General features: G+C 40.0%; 1 protein-coding gene across 1 annotated transcript in view; it reads left to right on the forward strand.

Moving 5' to 3' along the window:
* FAT4 (FAT atypical cadherin 4) overlaps window positions 1-20566 on the forward strand; it is a 244774-nt gene that overhangs the window by 134599 nt on the left and 89609 nt on the right. The window contains exons 2-6 of the mRNA XM_005309369.4: window positions 1286-1417; window positions 4991-5252; window positions 9166-9516; window positions 15533-16455; window positions 17201-17375. Of these exons, the coding sequence (XP_005309426.2) occupies window positions 1286-1417; window positions 4991-5252; window positions 9166-9516; window positions 15533-16455; window positions 17201-17375 (1843 nt within the window). The remainder of the gene's footprint in view (window positions 1-1285; window positions 1418-4990; window positions 5253-9165; window positions 9517-15532; window positions 16456-17200; window positions 17376-20566) is intronic.

Consider the following 20566-nt stretch of genomic DNA (forward strand, 5'->3'; position numbering starts at 1 on the left):
GAAACTCCTACCATTGAGGTGCTCATTCTCCTGATCAAATAACACTGATTCTGCCATTGATTGCCTTAGTGTTAGGTGATAGCAGAGTATAAGAAAATCTAGTAGTTTACTAGAGCTCATAGAAACTACAGGCAGTGGAGCTCAGATGTCTGCACTGATTATACCCAGACCTGGTTAAGACATATGTTCTCAATCAAGTGTGGGGAAATCCCTTGTGGGCAATGAGAAAGGGAGGTACTAAAGTACAATTACTATTCTATCTGTCAATCTGCATATCTGCTTTTTCTTGTAAATTATCCATTTCTTTGTTTCTCTTTCTGTCTAGCTCACCTATCTACCTTTCCCTGTTTGTAAAACAAACAACAAAGACAGTCCTGCCCCAGCTACTCAGTTTTCTCTTTGGTGGTCTTCAGATTCTGGTGACCACTTAATGTTTTGAGCCCTGTGGGAAGCATTTACTTTCACTATAGATATAAAACAGCTGTTGTCCTCTCTTCCTTTATCGGAACCTTAGCAAGCAGTACCCAGTGAACAGTGAAAAAGCAAGCCCTAAAGTTTTGAATTTCAGCATCAGCAATCTTGTGAGAACTAAACAATCGTACTTACATAGAACAATGAGTAAATAACCTTGGCCCGTCTTTCAGACACTAGCATTAATATTTGTGAAGTATATAAACACAACGTATTAAAAGAATATTTGTTTAGATGTGATTAGGCAGAGAGTGAGGAATTTGTGTTTGCAATTATAAGAGAATCTTGGGGGGAGAGATGGGCAGAACAGAATGCTTTTTTTATATAAAATGCAAGGGAATTTTTCCTCCCATGGAACTGAGAGTTGCCAATATGTAAACATTTCAGGGGGAATTTTACACCACCTCATCTCTATGTCAGGCAGCATTTTACGGTTGAATGATCTTCTTCCCCAGGTCTTGGCAGCTGTCCTCTAGAGGCCAACATTGAGGATTACAATGACAGTTGATCAGTGGACCTAGTCCAATATAAACTAGACTAAGACCATTTAAAATCAATTGCTATCAACAAGTCAAATGAACTTTATTTATGTTAGAGGGTTTTCTATGAGGATTTCATAATAACATGGCATTTTAATAGCCTTAGGAGCTTTTTCTGTTGTTGTTGTTGTTGTTATTTGGGAATGTTCTTATTCATCTGATTAGGCATAGTTGACATGATTTTTTTCAAAGTTAGGTGATTTGCAACATTCATGTTTAATCAATGTCTGACGGATACAGTACTCATAAAACTCTTCTTTTTTCTTGCATCTTAGGTGGAAATAACACTTCAGGATATCAATGACAACCCACCAGTATTCCCAACAGACATGCTTGATCTAACTGTAGAAGAGAATATAGGAGATGGATCTAAAATAATGCAGCTGACAGCCATGGATGCTGATGAGGTAAGAGAATGTTTCTTATTTGAATAAGAATATTAAATAATACCATTTCGTGAACATATTTTGACCTGATCCTGAACTACTGTAATGAGAATTTCACCTGAGAAAGAAGTGCAACAGCACTTTTCTACTACAGTCTTGCCCTTCTCCTCCCCCACAGTATATTCAGAAAGTATCATAGTTGTGAGTTACTCCCATGGAAAGATTGTTAGCCAAAGTCGCTGTCACCTGGGGGCATTGACTGGCCTGTGTGAAATGAGTGGATGCTCTCAATCCACCTTTTAATGAGCAGTTGTACAGATAAAAAAAATCACAACCCATAGTTTGGTACTCATTAGCATCCTTTTTGTCATTCTCAGCAAAGATGTTACACGCTGACTTGACACAGAAACTGGACTATCATGTCAGTCCTAAAAGTGCTCACTTTAGCCCATGGTCAAGGCTCTTTGGTGGGGAAGTGTTTGAAACCATAATTTCAGATCCAAACAGCTTTGAACTATGGAGATGTCCAAAATCCAAAGCCAGATCCAAAATTTACAGACTAACCACTGTCTCAGGCAAAGATGGCTGTATTTTTAAGCTGGGGAAGCTTTCACAATGTTTGCCTACTCTATGACTAGATCTAGCTACTGTCACTATGATGTGTTACCATGGGCTTTAATTTTATAAAAATAAAAGAGAAAAGAAAGAACTTTGAAAAACCCTACTGTGCGTAAGTACTTTTCCTAGCATCCGATGGTCAACCATACGGATTCAGTGCTATCAAGACATTACAACTGAGCAGCCATTAAGAATATAATGGAAGCATTCCAGCTGAACGGCTGACCTAGTAATGATATTACAATATTGTTGGAAGTCTGTGTGTATGTGTAATTTCATTAATTTATTCATTTTTTTGGGGTGGGAAGTCATTTAAATGTTAATTGTAATGTTTTATTCATTTTAATTGACTTTCTATTGACTGTACAAAAGGTTACAATGTCAATAGGTGTGTACCAGGCAAGTTGTATTACCAATAAACTATAAAATCAAATAATTAAAAAACAAACACCTTTCATTTAAATAAATAATGAGTTAACTCAACAGTAGTAAGGATAATCCTATAACTCTTTTAGTGTTAGCTTAGTGCCGGCTTCTATGACTGTTTTAATGATAGTTTATCTAGTCCCTTCTATAACCAAACTAATAGAACACATCCAATATGAGTAAGGACGTGTGTATGTCTCCTTTCTTTCTTTCTTCTTCCAATTTGTTGGTTTCTCTTCCTAGTAGCATCTCTTTTGTAGGGGCAAAAAGCAGGACTTTGTGTCCCTGAATCTAATAGAAAGGATGTGTAAGTCAGTTATCCACAATGTAAGTTGTAGCTGGCAGATAAAATGTGAATAAAAGAATCATGACTTCATAATAGTGACATGTCTGTTTGTAAGTGTGGAGCCTAATTTTAACACTGTTTGTAACTGGATGGTTAGAGGCACGTGTTTTTAGAAAACATCAATAACCATCCTTATTTTTTTCTTTTTTTTTAAGCATACTAATATGCTACTAGAGCTGGTTCCAAACCCCTCATTTCAATGAGAGTCTTTCCTTTGGCTTCTAGGGGCACTCAGTTCCCTAATGAGGACGAATGATGATACTTAATTTTCACAGTCTAATGCCAGTTATTTAAAATGTTTCTGAAGAGTGCAAGATGCATTTTTGATGTTTGTAACAATGTGTATTTTAAAAATGCATAGACATCTTTACTTGTGTGTTTCTAACAATGGAAGATTTTAACTATCTTCCTTTCCATTCTGAAGTGAATTGTATGATCTTTTCTTACATGTAATATTCTTGCCACAATATATTTTTGGATATTGAGGGTCTGACTTTTAAAACCTGGCCTACTTTTTGCACCTGTAATTTATGTCAGCAGGTAACTAAAGCTCAATATTTTGCTTGTGCCTATAGACATCTACCTACTGGCTGCATGCGCAATTACTTGCAGGGAAGAATAAAATTGTGAACATAAAAAAGGAAGCCAGATTAAGGCCCCTTCAAAAATCATGCTCTAAATGGATAAGAAAATCCTATATAATGATTTTTGGCCAGAAGTTTTCATACTTTCGCCCATTATATTAAGGCATTCATTCAGATCAACATAACTGTGATGTCATTTCATAGGCATTTCATAGCCATGGCTTTAACAATTACAAACTTTTTGCATTTTGCTAATTTTTTTAGTCAGTGTGTAGATAGGAAATTTCTATATATCAGATTATTTGTTTTAATGGGTTTTAAGTATTCTGATTTTCTTTGCCTTTCACCTAATTTATGAAAAGTTACTGATTTTGCCAGACCATATCAAATGCAGTCAGTTTCATAGTTGTACTCCATTATGAGAAAATGGGAATAACTGGTTAAATGGAACAAATAATAAAGAGTGTGGTCACCTAAGAAATGCAAAGTTTTCACTGAATGTTTTTGTTAAACTATACAATTACAGGAAAATGCATTACGTGCACCAGGTACACCTGAATATACAGAGAGTATGTGGACTGAAGTGCTATGCACAGCTGTTTGAGTCTGGGCAGATGTATACGTTTTAATTTATTTTATCAATTAACTGATTCCTGGTTTTTGAACAAACACTCTGGATAAAAAGTTTCGTAAGAGACATACTGTCCAAATGTTCACATAAGTATCTTTATCTCTCTCATGACACCAGATATGAACATGGCATTTAAGGCTACATCTACTCTACATGCTAGGGTTGTGATTCCCTTGCTTATGAACACGTACTCACATTAGCACTCACCAAGCTAATGTGAGTATAAATAGCAGTGTAGCTGCGGTAGCATTGGTAGTTGCAATGAAGGCATAGCTGAACTTTGCCAAGTACAAGCCCACTAGTTTCAGGTGAATTTATACTCAGCACAGGTCAGCATACCTCTGCTGCCACTACCCAGGCTACAGTGGCCACACTCAGTGAGTGCTAGTGTAAGTATGTGTACACGAGCAGGGGAATCACAACCGTAGCTCACAGAGTAGATGTAGCCTAAGTGACCTGTAATTTTAAACAGCAAGTTTATCATTACATTTTAGAGAAGGATGTTTGCCAGTTGGCTGCCACTTCTCCATTACTCTCTGTCCACCAAGGCATGGAATAGAAAGGGCTGAATTGAGCCCTGTTTTAGATTGATCACTTAATTCAGCCTCACAAACATAAAACAATAAAAAGAAACACTAATCACTGTTAAGAGAGAAAATGATATAGTAAAAATCATATGGTGAAACTGATTTGATCTTAAATCAGATTTCGAAGCCTGTAGAAGACCAGTGTTTCCCTGCACTTTATTTTACTGACTAGATTTGATCCTTTTTTTGAACGGGAGTTAAAAAATATCTGATAATCTTATCTCTATCTGTCCAGTCCAAATAAATATTAGATGTGTGTGTGTGGGGGGGCGGGGGGCGGGGTGCTATTTTGTTAAGGAAATTGTTCCAAACAATGTTTGCAGACAGCAGTTGTTGGAATGACTTGGTCTTAAAGAGTTGCCTGACAAATTACTTGATCTTACTACTTTTGTTTTTATTTAGGGAGCTAATGCTCTTGTCACTTACACTATCATCAGTGGTGCTGAAGACAGCTTCCACATTGACCCAGAGTCAGGAGATCTAATAGCCACCAAACGTTTGGATAGGGAACGTCGCTCCAAGTATTCCCTGCTGGTTCGTGCTGATGACGGTCTACAGTCCTCAGACATGAGAATAAACATTACTATTAGTGATGTTAATGATCACATACCAAAATTCTCTAAACCTGTGTATTCGTTTGATGTACCAGAGGATACTACCCCAGGTAAATAAGGAATAAACCTTGTTATTTTCTAAAATTGATGGTACGCACCCTTTATTTTCCGTTGACCTATACAGCAGTGATCACTAATATTGTCACTATTGACACACTAATTTTATTGCTAACATGTGGCAGATTATCTTTCCATTTTTTTCATGTGTGCCATCACTATTTATCCACATTATTTAGAGCATAGACATTCACATAGAAACACGACGCAGAGGTTAAATGCTAAAATTTATTTCTGTTTTTCTTATAATAGTGCCAGTGTGGTAAACATTTGCAAATATTTCTGTTACATCATTTTTCAGGGATGCAAAATTATAATTAAATAATCCCTTGCAGGTTCAAATTCTATAGAATATGTGCTTCCAAGAAACCACCTCCCTACTCTATCCATTCACCCTTATCCCACTCATTCACACCATAGGCACAGGCCTTCAGGTGGGATGCAGCCTTTACTTACCCTTTCTCTTCTTCAGGCAAGGTAGGACAACCTTGCTGTGTTTGGTGCAGGTGGCGCCCTCCTCATTTTTGTGGTTCCTCCATCTTTTTAACGGTGGGGAGAAGGCCAAATGGAGCCAAATCCCATTCCCTTAAATTGACTGTCTTTAGGGGTGGTCAGGAAGGGGCCTAACTTTCCTCATAGGCAGCAGGAGAAGGGACATTCCTGTTGCCAGAGTTAGCTATTGAACAAATGGTAGGCCTCCCAGAAAAGGAAGACTGCAATTTTTAGGTGTAGGGCAGGGCTCGTATCTTTGTGTTTTTGTATAGTGCCCAGCGCAAGGAGCACTCCAGTCCTGATTGGGGCCTCTGGGTTCTACTACTAAATGAGAATGGACAGAAAAATGTTGGGGAGTGGCAGCCACCCAGTGTTCCCAGAAGACCCAAGGCAGTGGATATCAGGTTCCAGCAGGAAGCGGGAGTAGGGGTGCTAAATTTGGGGAGCCAGCTGGACCAGAAGAATGTAGGCTGACTAAATATGAGACCTTCATAGACTTGAACTGATATTTATAAGATAGACTAAGACCCCTAACTTGCCTCAGTTTCAAGTGAATTGAGATTTGGAGTGAACATTTTGCACAGCTCTATTCATAACTCCATCTTATTCACCTCCGGGCTGAAACTTGGTACGCACATCCTCAGCACAGAATGAATGTTGTTTTTCATCGTATCGTATAGAATGGGAATGGAAATATACTGTGAGAATTCATAGTATTTTTATGCTTCAACAAATCAGGTAATGTAGTCTCTCAATGTGTATATTATTAACAGTAGATGCATCCTGCCAAAGGACCTGTGGAATTACTAGAGCATCAATGAGAGGGTTTTGTAGATGTTTTCTTTTTAATGCTACCATTAAAAAGAAGTAAATACAAAAGGGAAAGAAAATCCTTATAATATTAAAGGGTCAGACTCAGTCTGACCAAGAGAGGAAATTCTGAGTTAAGTTTGGAATTCTTTCCTTCACTCATGCTGTTGTGTATGCTGTAGATAATACACTACATATGGTGGGTAAGAACACACACTGTTCGGAGACCACTACAATGCTCAGTGCAGTGAATTGAAAAAAAAAAAAGCCTCTAGCAGTGATTGCAGTACCACGGGAATTCATGTACTAAGCACAGAAAGATAGTTACTGAGGCTGCCTAGGGTAATAAATGCGGTGTTTTTAGGCTCAGTATGTTTTAATGGGAATTAGTTTACGGGTGTACATACTGTATAATCCTGACAGCTTGAGATGAGAATATTCTCTTAAATCACTAAAACAATGTTCAAAAATATAGAATTCAAGCATCAAAAATTAATAAAAAGTTGTAATAATTTGAGAACAATATATTTACTTAAGGCCAAAATGTGCTAGATATATACTGGTCCAGCAGTGTTTGGTACAGAATTGTGCCTTCATCCCCTTCCTATCACAGGTGCACACGGGTGCTACTGAGGTTGGTGCAGCTTGTCCCATTCCACTTTCCAATGATCTTGCTCCAGTTGACAGGCCAGTATGCAGGGGTCAGGTCGGTGTTTCCCACTTGGTGCGTCTTATGTCCTAGGTCAGTGTTTCCCAATCTTGCGACGCCGCTTGTGCAGGGAAAGCCCCTGGCGGGCCGGGCTGGTTCATTTACCTGCCGCGTCCGCAGGTTTGGCCGATCGCGGCTCCCACTGGCCGCGGTTTGTTGCTTCAGGCCAATGAGAGCTGCTGGAAGCGGCGGCCAGTACGTCCCTCGGTCCGTGCCGCTTCCTGCAGCCCCCATTGGCCTGGAGCGGCGAACCGTGGCCACTGGGAGCTGCGATCGGCCGAACCTGCGGACGCGGCAGGTAAACAACCCGGCCTAGCCCGCCAGGGGCTTTCCCTACACAAGCGGCATCCCAAGTTTGGGAAACACTGTCCTAGGTGATGCACAAGTGGAGCATTCCCAGTATTCCATCCAGTGTAGGGATTGTAATTGCAGTTTGCCCTTTTGCGGGGGTGCATGAAGGCTCTTTGCTTCCTTTCTTAACCCTGCATATTGCACAAAGGCCAACAATGATCGGCTCCTTATTTATTTGTAAGTTACAGTTGCAGCTGATATGATGACTATACATTTGGTAATCGTATCCAGCATTAGGACAGCCTTTTAGCCGCAATCAGCAATATTGAAACATTAGGAAATCACGTATCTATAACAGAAACCAGAATGTTTAGCTTGATTAAGCAGATAAAATTGTAGCACTAATTTTCATTCTGATATTGAGCAGTTTTCATGGTTGCATTGCTAAAATATCACTGTGTGTGTTGTAAAGCATGTAATTTATCTGGTTCCATGAAAAAGCAACAAAATGATTTTCTGTTTTGGAAACGGAGTGACCTTAATTATAGTTAGTATTAAAAATGCTTAAATGCTGACACCCAAGTTCTAAACTTCAGCAAGGATAACATAGCAAGTATAGCAAGAAGTGCAAAAATAAAGCAATGGGCCAAACTTAAAGGAAGTGGGAATTATACTTGACTAAGGACTACAAGAATGGATCCTCTGTAAAGAATGAGGGTTTTAGTTTCCTGACCAAGTATGTTATTGCTCATGGTAATTTAAAATAAAAGAAAGAAATGAACACTGCAAGTTAAATACTATTGAAAGACAGTATTTTGTCTCAATTTATGCAGTGTATTTACTTTTTTCAATTTAAATACGAAATAGAGATGCCTGTCCATGGTTCTGTATGTCCTAAGAATAATTTAAAATAAAAACCATACTGGAATAGCCACTCAGCAGCCTAAAAAAACTTGTACACAATAAAATTAAATATAAGAGAAAGTCAAAAATGGTCCTGTGGAGCGAAAGTCTGTGAAATTATTGATCATTTTGAGCGCACTCTTATGGAAAAGTCTCGTAGAGTTTAATGAAATATTTTTTCTATAGGTTTTGTAAACCATCTTATGGAATTTAATACAAAATGTTCTCCTTTTTTTAGGATGGTTTAAAAAATAGAAAGGATATTTTCTATTAAAATCTATTAAAATTTTAGAGTAATTATAGAGTGCACTCTTAATTTCTGTGGCACCCAACGGGTTTCATCCCTTTTAAATGTATTCCTAAGGGGAAAAAAAGGATATCTAGATAATTTGGGTATATTTCAGTGCCTCAGTGGGACTAATTGCATGCTTAAAGTTAAGCAAATGCTTTAGTGCTTTGCTGAATAGGAATGGACCTTGGTGCTTAAGTGCTTTGGTAAATTGGGGGTCTATATGTGTAATTAATTCCCAATGTTAACAAAAACATACAATTTTGAGGTTCTTATTTCTTAAGGAAGAGACCTGCTATTGCACAGGAATGGCCTGTTTACCAGTTCTATAGGAGTATTCGGTTGTATTTCTAGTCTTTTTGAAATTCCTCGTTCTTGATCTCTCACTGAGTTCTTCCATTGTTTTGTGTAGGTTCTTTGGTAGCAGCCATTTTAGCTACTGATGATGACTCTGGTGTAAATGGAGAAATCACATACACTGTGAGTGAAGATGATGAAGATGGTATGTTCTTCTTGAACCCAGTCACTGGAGTCTTTAACCTGACTCGCATATTGGACTATGAAGTGCAGCAATATTACATTCTTACTGTCCATGCAGGAGATGGTGGTGGTCAGTTCACTACCATCAGAGTTTACTTCAACATACTAGATGTAAATGATAATCCGCCACTATTCAGCATGCCCTCATACAGCACGTCCTTGATGGAAAATCTGCCTCCAGGATCTACTATTCTCAACTTTAATGTTACTGATGCGGATGATGGTATGTGTTCCTTTGTATTCTAAAAATTCTGATGGCAGATGCATGTTGCATGTTAGCAAGATATTAAGGCATTTGCTCATGAACGGGCAAATAATGGTCATCCTTATAGACATTATTTATCCACAATAACCATACAGTTGTATCTGAAGTACTCAGGTTTTTTTAGTTACCACTGTGTGTAAATGGTGACTTTTTGATGGCTCACACTACATTTTAGAATGTAAGGTTCTTTCCATGTTTCTATTTGACATCAGTAAAAAAAAAAAAAAAAGACATATAATACATGTCTATACTTAGTGAAGTCAAGTACTGACCTCTCTGACATTCTTCTTTTTGCGGATACAGACTAACACGGCTGTTACTCTGAAATCTGACATCCCTGTTGGGCATACATATTATTAGAATGTTTTACATATTGATCATATTGAACTATGTAGGCACAATGAGAACAGAATACTTGATAATTTTCTTAATATTGTGAGTTTAAATCAGATCTGTAATACAACTGTTTTAATTTAATATTTTGTTTGGATTTGTTTTTCTTAATATTATTTTAAAACACTACAAGGAAATATGTGAGAACCTCATCGGTAGTCATTACAATGCCCCTGGTAAACTTATTGTATACTATAAGGGAAGATGAAGAGACGATGTCAGTACATGTCAGAGAAATGCTTACTTAAAAGGTTTTAATCCTTGGATTATTCACATGAGGGTTTACGAGGTGTCAACATGTAGGGAATTAAAAGACGATAACGTGTATAATTTGTTTAGCAAACTGACTGTTGTCATATAGTTTATGCCTTGTAATGACTAATGAAGAATAATTATACACACACTTTAAAATTTTACTGTGTAGGGTATTTGATTTTATTAAATGCAAACAGACATTAATGAGGTTGACTTTTATAAAAATTACCTGAAAAATGTAAATATTATAAGTGAAGGATAATCCATGTTATGTACAAATCATTCAAAATAGCATCAGTGAGGTTATAGAAGAAGAATAAACACACCAAAAAGCACAAAAAAGCAAATGAAAAAGCAACTAGGAATGGGGTATAATGCTTTGCATTGAATTTTCTCTTGATTTGGGTGATCACCTTAATGTCATTAAACATTGTGGATCTTCTTATCCATTGCCTTGCAATTTATTCATTTATTTACACTGTGCACAATGGGCATGGAATGCTTCCAGATCATAAGAGTAGCATTTTATACCTACTTTGCACTCAAATTCCATAGGTGTAAATGACAACACAAGGTGTGAGGCAGTGGGGAATAAGGTGCAGTATCCCCTATATTTTATGGCAAATTTACTGTTTTAGTAGGCTAGATTTAAAATTAATAGAGCAGAAACTGCATTACATGGGCATGCTGAGTTCACTATATTATATTGAGAAACAAGGTGGTTGATTCACCAACTTCTGTTGGTGAGAGAGACAAGCTTCAAATTACATATATTATCATCTTTTAATTCTCTACATGTTGACACCTTGTAAACCTTCATGCTATATGGTTGGTCCAAAGATATTACCTCACCCACCCACCGCTCTCCCCTTCCGGGGCAGGAGGCAGAAGCTTGGTTCCGTGGCAGCCAAGCTTTCCCCCTCCCCCGCTTCTTCCCCCAGTGTGGTGCTTTCCGGCCCCTCCTCCTCTCCGTCCCTGTGCCAATCAGCTGATGGCCCTAGCGAGGGGGAGGGGGAAGAGCGGCAGCGTGCACACAGCTCCGTAGAGGAGGCAGAGAGAGGTAGGGACGGAGCCTGGGGGAAGGGGGTGGAACAGGGCATATCCCTTCCAGCCCCCTGCCATGAGCCGCTCAGGGCAGGGGGCTGGGAGCACCCGCACGAGCCGAGCACCCCAGTCCTTTGCCCTGACCCCCCCCCCACATGCTCAGCCTTCTGCCCTGCACCCCCCATGCCCCCCAGCCCTCTGCCCTGAACCGCCCCCACCCCAACACCCACCCAGCCTTCTGCCCTGCACCCCCATGCCCCCAGCCCTCTGCCCTGAACCCCCCACACCGCAACACACACCCAGCCTTCTGCCCTGCACACCCACAGCCCCATCCCTCTGCCCTGAACCCCCCCACACACACTCAGCCTTCTGGCCTTCCCCCCCATACCCCCAGCCCTCTGCCCTGAACCCCCCCACACACCCAGACTTTTGCCCTGCACCCCCACACACTCCCAGCCCTCTGCCCTGAACCCCCCCACCCCAACACACACCCAGCCTTTTGCCCTACACCCCCCACACCCAGCCCTCTGCCCTGACCCCTGAAACACCCACCCCCAGGTCTGGGGTCCCGGCTGCAGGCCCTACTCAGCCCTCTGCTGGCCTAGGTGAACAGAACCCCAGGCTGGCAGCGGGCTGAGAAGGCTGGTGGTGTAAGATCAGCATTTTAATTTAATTTTAAATGACGCTTCTTAAACATTTTGAAAATCTTGTTTACTTTACATACAATAGTTTAGTTATATAATATAGACTTATAGAAAGAGACCTTCTAAAAACGTTAAAATGTATTACCGGCACGCAAAACCTTAAATTAGAGTGAATAAATGAAGACTCGGCACACCACTTCTGAAAGGTTGCCTACCCCTGCCTTATAGTATACTTTATAAAACAATCTCTGTAACTTCAGCAAATGTTATGTTGATGTTTCAATCCTCAAATCTCTATCTGTGTAATTTCCTGCGCACTGGTGTAAAACAGGGTAGCAGTTACAACTGTACTTCTCCATAAATAGCTCACAGAATGTATGTGAATAAACTCTTGTTTTGTGAAAGTTGTCTGATCATTTTTGTTAAATGATACAAATAGCCTGCAGGGCTATGAGGGCATGTTGTTTTATATCAGGCTGTTTTTTCTGTCAGTCCAAGATAAACATTAGTAAAGTCTGCAAAAGCCTGCAGTAAGAAAATACTTCCATTGTTATTTTCCTGTTTGACCCGCCTCTTGGGAAACAATAGTTTTTTGCAGCAGTTTGAGTTGCTTTTATATTCAGATGGATAGTAATATCAAAGAGAGTCTGCTACCGTTTTTAAATCTGTGCAAAAAAAAGACTTATGCATTGGGTCTTGTATTTTTGTTTCTGTTTTTTTTGTTTTTTGTTTTTGTTTCATGTGGAATTAACAGAAATGTTTAAAGGTATAACTTGAGTAACTTCCTCACAAACCAAACAACCTATTGACTGAGCTTTTAAGAGATTTAGAAAAGAGAAAGACTACCGCAGAAAAAAAACTCCAGGCAAGATGTTAGGGTATCTGCTGGTCATGCTCAGGTCCCTGTATGTGCCAACATGAGGGGGAAAGGGTTGGTTCTTTCATGTTCCATTCATATTTATTAACCAAGTTAAAGACTTTAAAGAGCTTGACATCTCCCTGTCTGAGCTTTGAAGGCAAGCATTTGTCAGAGAGAAAAGATAAATCCAATGAGGCAGCTAACTCCTATTCAGTCTTGACAGTGTGGAGGAGTCCTCCCATCTTGGATAAAGATGGCTCACAATAGCAATACGGATGAAAGATGCCCCCACCTCCAATTAAGTGCATAGTGTTTTGTTTTGTTTTTTTAAATGGACAGTGCCTTTCCCCAATGAGATTATGGGTGAAATCCTGGATCCATTAAAGAGAATAGTAAGGCTCCCATTTACTCAGTAGGGCCAGGATTTCAGCTGAGCATGTGAGTAGCATGATGTGTTTCCAAGATTCAGACCCAAGAGAATGATGCGATATTTGTTTGTTTTGTTTTAAAAAGCAATACAAGGAATGAACATATTGCATCACATAGAAATAGACTGGGAAGTATAATAAAACTGTCATGATTTGGAAGAATGTCAAATACCGGAAGTTCAGTACTATTATGAACAAATATTGTCAGAGAAATAAAATAGCATGTGGGTATGTAGATAAAAAGAAGAATGAGTAATAAGTTGTATATGGAAGAAGTGATAAAATTTACCACAGAAAGAATTAGAAACACAGAGTAATAAATGTAGTGAAAGTGTTTCTAATTCGATCTTCTTCTTTAGGGTTCATTTTTTCCCCAATGAAAGCCAGTGGCCAAACTCCTATTGGTTTAAATAGGAGTAGGATTGCTAGCTGATGGAATTTGTAGTTTTTCATGCTATGAATACATTTCCTTGATGTTTCAGAATATTTTCATAGGTAAAGTTAAGCAAGTTAAAACCAAGCTAAACAAATGTATAATATTATAATCGTTAGTGCTTCACTTGTTCAAAGCAATATACAAACATTAATTAATATATGTCTGGCATATAAATACATTAATCTTTTCCAAATGTTATTTAAATGTATCATTTTTCATGTCCGGCTCTACTTATTTAAAAGAGAATGATTTAGAGTCTTACTACTTTGAGAACAATAAATAGCAATAATTAATACTTTGTATATAAGAATCATTTATTTCCTGGGAAGTTCAGTGGGTAGGGGAGAAGCTACTGAGTAAAATGGGCAGGAAATACAAGGTAATGAGACACTTAAATGTCCAACTTGAGATTATACACTGTGGAAAAAGAAGTTTAGAGAGGGTTAGTTAAAAATCCATTAAGTTTCAAACGCAACCTTTATGACCAAAGAGGCTAAGTATAGAATTTTAAAATTATGTATTTATGATTTCAGTGTTTAATGCAGACACCAGAAGGAGAAAATAGATCTCAACTCACCTTTTTAAAGAATAATATAAATGTTTAGGATGAGCACGATCATTGCTGGCCTTTGTGCAATGTACAGGGTTAAGAAAGGAGGCAAAGAGCCTTCATGCCCCCCCTCAAAAGGGCAAACTGCAATTACAATCCCTACACTGGATGGAATACTGGGAATGCTCCACTTGTGCATAACCTAGGACAGTGTTTCCCAAACTTGGGATGCCGCTTGTGTAGGGAAAGCCCCTGGCGGGCTGGGCCGGTTTGTTTACCTGCCATGTCTGCAGGTTCGGCCGATCGTGGCTCCTAGTGGCCGTAATTCGCCGCTCCAGGCCAATGGGAGCTGCTGGAAGCAGCGGCCAGTATGTCCCTTGGCCCGCGCCGCTTCCAGCAGCTCCCATTGGCCCGGAACAGCGAACCACGGCCACTGGGAGCTGCGATCGGCCGAACCTGCAGACGCGGCAGATAAACAAACTGGCCCGGCCCTCCAGGGGTAGGTTTAACAGATCCTGATCCAGACATCATTAAAGTCTATAGAAAAATTCCATTGACTACAGTGGAAGTAGGTTTGATACCTGTTGAATTATAAGACACTTGTTACATAACATTAACATGTTCAAGGCACTATACACCGCTACCTTGATATAACGCGACCTGATATAACACTAATTCGGATAAAGCGTGGTAAAGCAGTGCTCCGAGGGGGCGGGGCTGCGCGCTCCCGTGGATCAAAGCAAGTTCAATATAACGTGGTTTCACCTATAATGCGGTACGATTTTTTGGGTCCCGAGGACAGCGTTATATCGAGGTAGAGGTATATAACATTTATAAATCCGAACTGAACCCTAGTGATTAAATCCATAATATACTTTTTGATTGGCGCATGAGTAATCTGGCGCTCCATTGCTCTTGGTGTCCTTTTGAAGTAAAACATTAAAACATAAATAAATAAAAAAGTGGCCTAATCAGAGTGTGTTCTTATCGTATGGCTTTTGTGTCATTCAGTGGAAACATTTATGCACATTTACAGAAATGCATAAATAAAGATTTACAGTTTATAAATATTTTATCAAGACTGTCAGCTAACCATATCTTCAGTAATGTTTGAGTGCAGTTCTTGATTCTGACATATAAAAAATAATATGCAACCTTACCACATCTCTGTTTAATTGCAGATGACACAAAAAGGGATTACCCTTTCTCCCATTTAATTTCATTGTTTCAAAATGTCAACATTTTGCCATTTTTATCTACCTCTAATGATGTTATTTACTAGAAATTCAAAAACCTACTTAGTATACTTCATATGTACGACAAGATCAATGGGATTAAGTTACAGTCCTTATTTTTGTTTTACAGGCTCTAACTCACAATTGTCCTACAGTATCACATCAGGAGACAGCCTAAGTCAATTTAATATTGACAAGAAAGGAGTCCTGAGCATCAAGCAGCCTTTGGATCGGGAAAGTCAGTCCTTCTATAGCCTTGTTGTTCAGGTTCATGACATGGCTACTCTACCAGCCTCCAGATACACAAGCACAACTCAAGTGTCAATTATTCTACTGGATGTGAATGACAATCCTCCAAGCTTTATCTCTCCAAAGCTGACCTACATCCCAGAAAATACACCCCTAGACACCATTGTGTTTAGAGCTCAAGCAACTGACCCGGACAGTGGTCCTAACAGCTATATTGAATATACTCTGCTGAGGCCTTTGGGAAACAAATTCAGTATTGGCACTATTGATGGTGAAGTAAGGCTCATTGGGGAACTTGACAGAGAAGCAATTGCTAATTATACCTTGACTGTGGTAGCTACAGACAAAGGTCAGCCATGCCTTTCTTCATCTACAGATGTAGTTGTAGTAGTCCTTGATATCAATGATAACAACCCCCTGTTTGCACAAAAGCTATATAAAGTAGAGGTGGGTGAAAATACTCTGACAGGAACAGATCTGATCCAGGTGTTTGCTACAGATGGAGATGAAGGTACAAATGGGCAGGTTCGCTATTCCATAATCAGCGGAAACACCAATAATGAGTTTCGGATCGACTCTGTTACTGGGGTGATAACAGTAGCCAAGCCTTTGGACCGAGAGAAAAAGCCCTCCTACTCATTAACTGTTCAGTCATCTGATCGTGGAAGTAGCCCCAGGACAGACACCACCACAGTCAGTATTGTTCTGATGGACGTTAATGATTTTATTCCTACATTTGAGCTTTCTCCATATTCTGTGAATGTCCCTGAGAATTTAGGGACACTTCCAAAAGTTATTCTTCAGGTGAGTACATTTAAAAATATATTTACTACAAAACTATTTGTTTAATCAAAAATTAAACATATACTGAGATTTGTACAGTTGAATAATTACCTTTTTGAGTATAACATGGCATGCAGTGTTTTTCTTTACATAATTGTATAACAGTTCCCCCCACCCCATCTTATACATACATTAGGATTTTAGAGGGTCATTTCATTCCCCCAGTTTCCACTTCCAATTCCCCACAGACCACCTCAATCTGTTCTTTCTTTCTTTCTTTCTTTCTTTCTTTCTTTCTTTCTTTCTTTCTTTCTTTCTTTCTTTCAAACCTCCCTCCTTCTCTATTTAAGGTGAGGCACTACCACAGTTAGAGTGTGCTCAGACAGCAGCAGACACGATATTCCCTCCAATTTTGACAGGTTCCTGCAAAATCATTTGTGGGTTTTGCTGAGCCCAAAGCTGGCTCAAAGGCTGGTCTTAACAATACATTCAGATATGGAGAAAAGGAGTAAATTATTAATTTTGTATTTTAAACTAGCACTTTTTTAAGACACTCATCACTCCTTTTAAATTAAGTCAGTTTGCTGTTACAACCAATTTGTAATAAACCTCCAGGCATTCTAATTCATTCTGTCACACATGGAGTATTTCCTGTTCCTCATAAAATACTTTGCAATAGAAGGTAATCTTGATGACAAACACACACAAGCATGTACTCTTCATTATTATTATTATTTGTTATGATGTGCTTATGTCACTTTTGTAGGTTATAGCAAGGGATGATGATCAAGGTCTAAATGGCAAACTTACATACCTTCTTCTTGGTGGTAATGAAGATGGTGCCTTTACTCTCTCAGCCAGTGGAGAGCTCCACTTGGTACAAACCCTGGATCGAGAGACTAAGGAGCAGTACATTTTACTGATCACAGCTGCTGATTCAGGTAAATCAAATGTGCAGGCCACCCAGGCTGCATTTTTTTGCTATTTGCAAGCTTTGCAAAGCCTCATTTTGGTATATAGAAACATATTTGAAGTCTGTGTATTGCTTATAGTTGTTATGTGTAAAGTTAAGGACCTTAAGTTATATGAACACACCTAGAATGAAATCCTGGTTCCACTGAAGTCCATAGGAATTTTGTCATTGACTTTACTGGGACCAGGATTTTACCCTGGTTTTTAGATGCCTGCATGTACTCTGGGATTCTAAAGCCACAGAATTTGCTGCAGAATTCAAAAATCTTACCAAAAAATTTAATAACAGTAAAAGCATTGTTATCCGACATGTTGGGGGAATGAGAGGTGCCGGTAAGTCAAAAATACCAGTTAACTAAGAGGGAGGGACTTTGGGTGTGGGAGGGGGCTCAGGTCTGGGGGTTGGGGCACGAGAGGGGGTGTGGGGCAGGCTCTGGGAGGGACTTTGGATGCAGGAGAGGGCTCAAGGCAGGGGCTGGTGCGCGGGAAGGGTTGTGGGGTGCCAGATCTGGGCGGTGCTCACCTCGGGCGGCTCCCCCTAAATGGCGACATGTCCCTGCTGCTCCTAGGCGGAGGCACAGCTAGGCAGCTCTGCACACTGCTTCCACCCTCAGGCACTGCCCCCACAGCTCCCATTGACTGCAGTTCCCAGCCAATGGGAGCTGCGGAGCCAGCACAGATACTTCATTTGACTTAAATGGGACCATAATAACAATAAATACTTATATCACTTTACAAATGTTGCCTAGTTAACCACAGTGAAATTCTAGGGGATTCCTGTCAAATCAGTTGATATAAATGGAGAAACATAATTCTCCTTAGCATTAACAGGAGTGTTATGCCCAATTCTCTGCCAGTAGTAGCTCTGTCTCTCTGAAGCATTTTGTATTTTATATGTTAGGATTTGCTTCTGGTTTTCAGCTTGTTTCCAGTAGTGTGTTTATGTAGTGAGCAGTCAACCTGGGTTAGAAGGGAGTGCAAGCTGAAACCTTGAAAAAAGGTCATCTTTCTGAAATTCATCAGAAAAACAATCCTTTGGATTTGCTTTTAGCAGTGCAAGTAGCATCTTGTACATCTTATTTCATTTTGTTGCTAACAAAAATCTCTTTAGATATCCAGATGAAATTAAATCTGAAAATTTATGAGGAGCATGTCAAAGGCAAAATTCTGCCTGCCCAAGCCCTTTCCTTTCCTCTCTCAATGAATCCATGTAAGGGTAGGCAGAATAGACACCTGACACTCATAGACACAACTACTAAGAAAACTCAACTTCATACTATCCTGTGGATATCCCTTCAGCATAACTGCAGGATTCATGCACTTTCATGTTTATTTTCCCTATGTTGTTGTTTTGTGACTGCATTTCTACTGGCGTCCCCTGAATCTTTAGGCTATGGGCTGATTTAATGAGTCGAGTCGTTCTCCATGGTCCCCAGAGTCATAGCCAGCCAGTTTGGGATTGGCCATGATCCCAACCTGAATGCCTGTTATCCATCATAGCAGGTACTGGAAGAGCACATGCTGCTCCTATCTGCAACAGATGTAAGGAAGTCATACATGATACTTCCTGTGGTGCTCCCTGAGACACTCTACCTGTGCCTACCCTGAACAGGCAGAATGTCTCAGAACAGTTCTGTTGAATTGCTAATACTCAACAACACCCTCACAGCAGTCCTCAGAGCTCAAAGGCCGAGATTTGGCTTTAAGTGTCCCATACACACTGAAGGCCAGATTATGATACCCTTACTCATGCAGAATAGGATTTTGTGGAGTAAGGTATTACTCATTTGGAATAAGGCTGGCAAAATTAGGCCCTTTGTGAACACTTAGAGCCACACTGCACCTTGGGCAATAACCCATGTAACGAGTGCAACACAGTTGTACCACTCAGGAGCACAAGAAAGGAATTGCACTTTGGAGAAAAGTTCCTTCCCTGCACTCCTCTTCTTTCTGCAGGGAGTAATAATCTGCTAGCAGTTCTCAGGGCCGGCTCTAGCGTTTTTGCCGCCCCAAGCAGGGAGGGAAAAAAAAAAAAAAGCCGCGATCGCAATCGGCGGCAATTCGACAGCAGTTCTAGCGCCGCTTCATTTTACGGTGGCAATTCAGTGGGAGGTTCTTTGCTCCCAGAGGGAGTGATGGCCCCGCTGCCGAATTGCCGCCGAACTGCCGGACGTGCTGCCCCCACTCTTCATTGGCCGCCCCAGGCACCTGTTTGCTATGCTGGTGCCTGAAGCCGGCCCTGGCAGTCCTTACCGATAGCAGGTTACTCCAGTCAGCTGCACTAATCAACATATGGTGAGGGTGGAGCCAAGTGCTAGTCACTTTCTACCCCTCTTTATCCACTCCCTGGCCATGTGTGTGTGGAGGGAATAGAGATCTAGGGAGGCAGCGTAAGAGCCTGTGTTGAGGAACAGGTGAATGTCTTAGCATCCTTATGCCCCATATGGTTGCTCAGGCCTGGCCATAATCTGGCACTTTCAAATAGTTACTAAATGCCAGTTGAACATCAAGTTGTTTCTGTATAATAATTATTATTTTTTCTTTCAATACACTTTCATGCACAGTTTCCCAGAAGTACTCTGACAATCTGAACTAATAATAGGAATAAGGTTATTGATATTTCCTGTTCGTTTTAGTCCCTACATCTCCAGCCATCCTTCACGTCTTCACTAGCTGCATTCCCTAACAACGTCTTCTTAATCTAGGAACAAATTCTCCCAAGTGCCTAAGAAGTTGTGAGCATTGTGAACTCGTATTTAGTCAGTTCTTGAAGTTTTAGAACCTCACAGGCATACTCAACACCTTGCAGGATTTAACCCCAAATTCCCCTTTGTTCTGAATTAGAGAGTCCCTCTTACAGCATATGCCACCAATCAGAATACGTGAATGCACAGATGTGATTTATAATGCACAGGAGTGACAGGCAAAATGATGAACTTTAGAATAATGTGATGGTGTTGCAGATGCTCCCCCCAAAACTCTAGTTGCATATTTACCAACATGCAACCATTCAAAAGTGTTTCTATGGGTTTGTTTCTAGCACATAAATCACTGTTTGGCTTAGTTGTACCTTTCTTTATGGCAAATTTGATGGGAGAAGAGAGGGTTTTCTTTTTGCTCCATCTGGTGGAAATTCAGAGATGGGTAGACATTAAACTCT

Source organism: Chrysemys picta, chromosome 5 (assembly GCF_011386835.1).
Source record: "Chrysemys picta bellii isolate R12L10 chromosome 5, ASM1138683v2, whole genome shotgun sequence".
NCBI lineage: Eukaryota > Metazoa > Chordata > Testudines > Emydidae > Chrysemys > Chrysemys picta.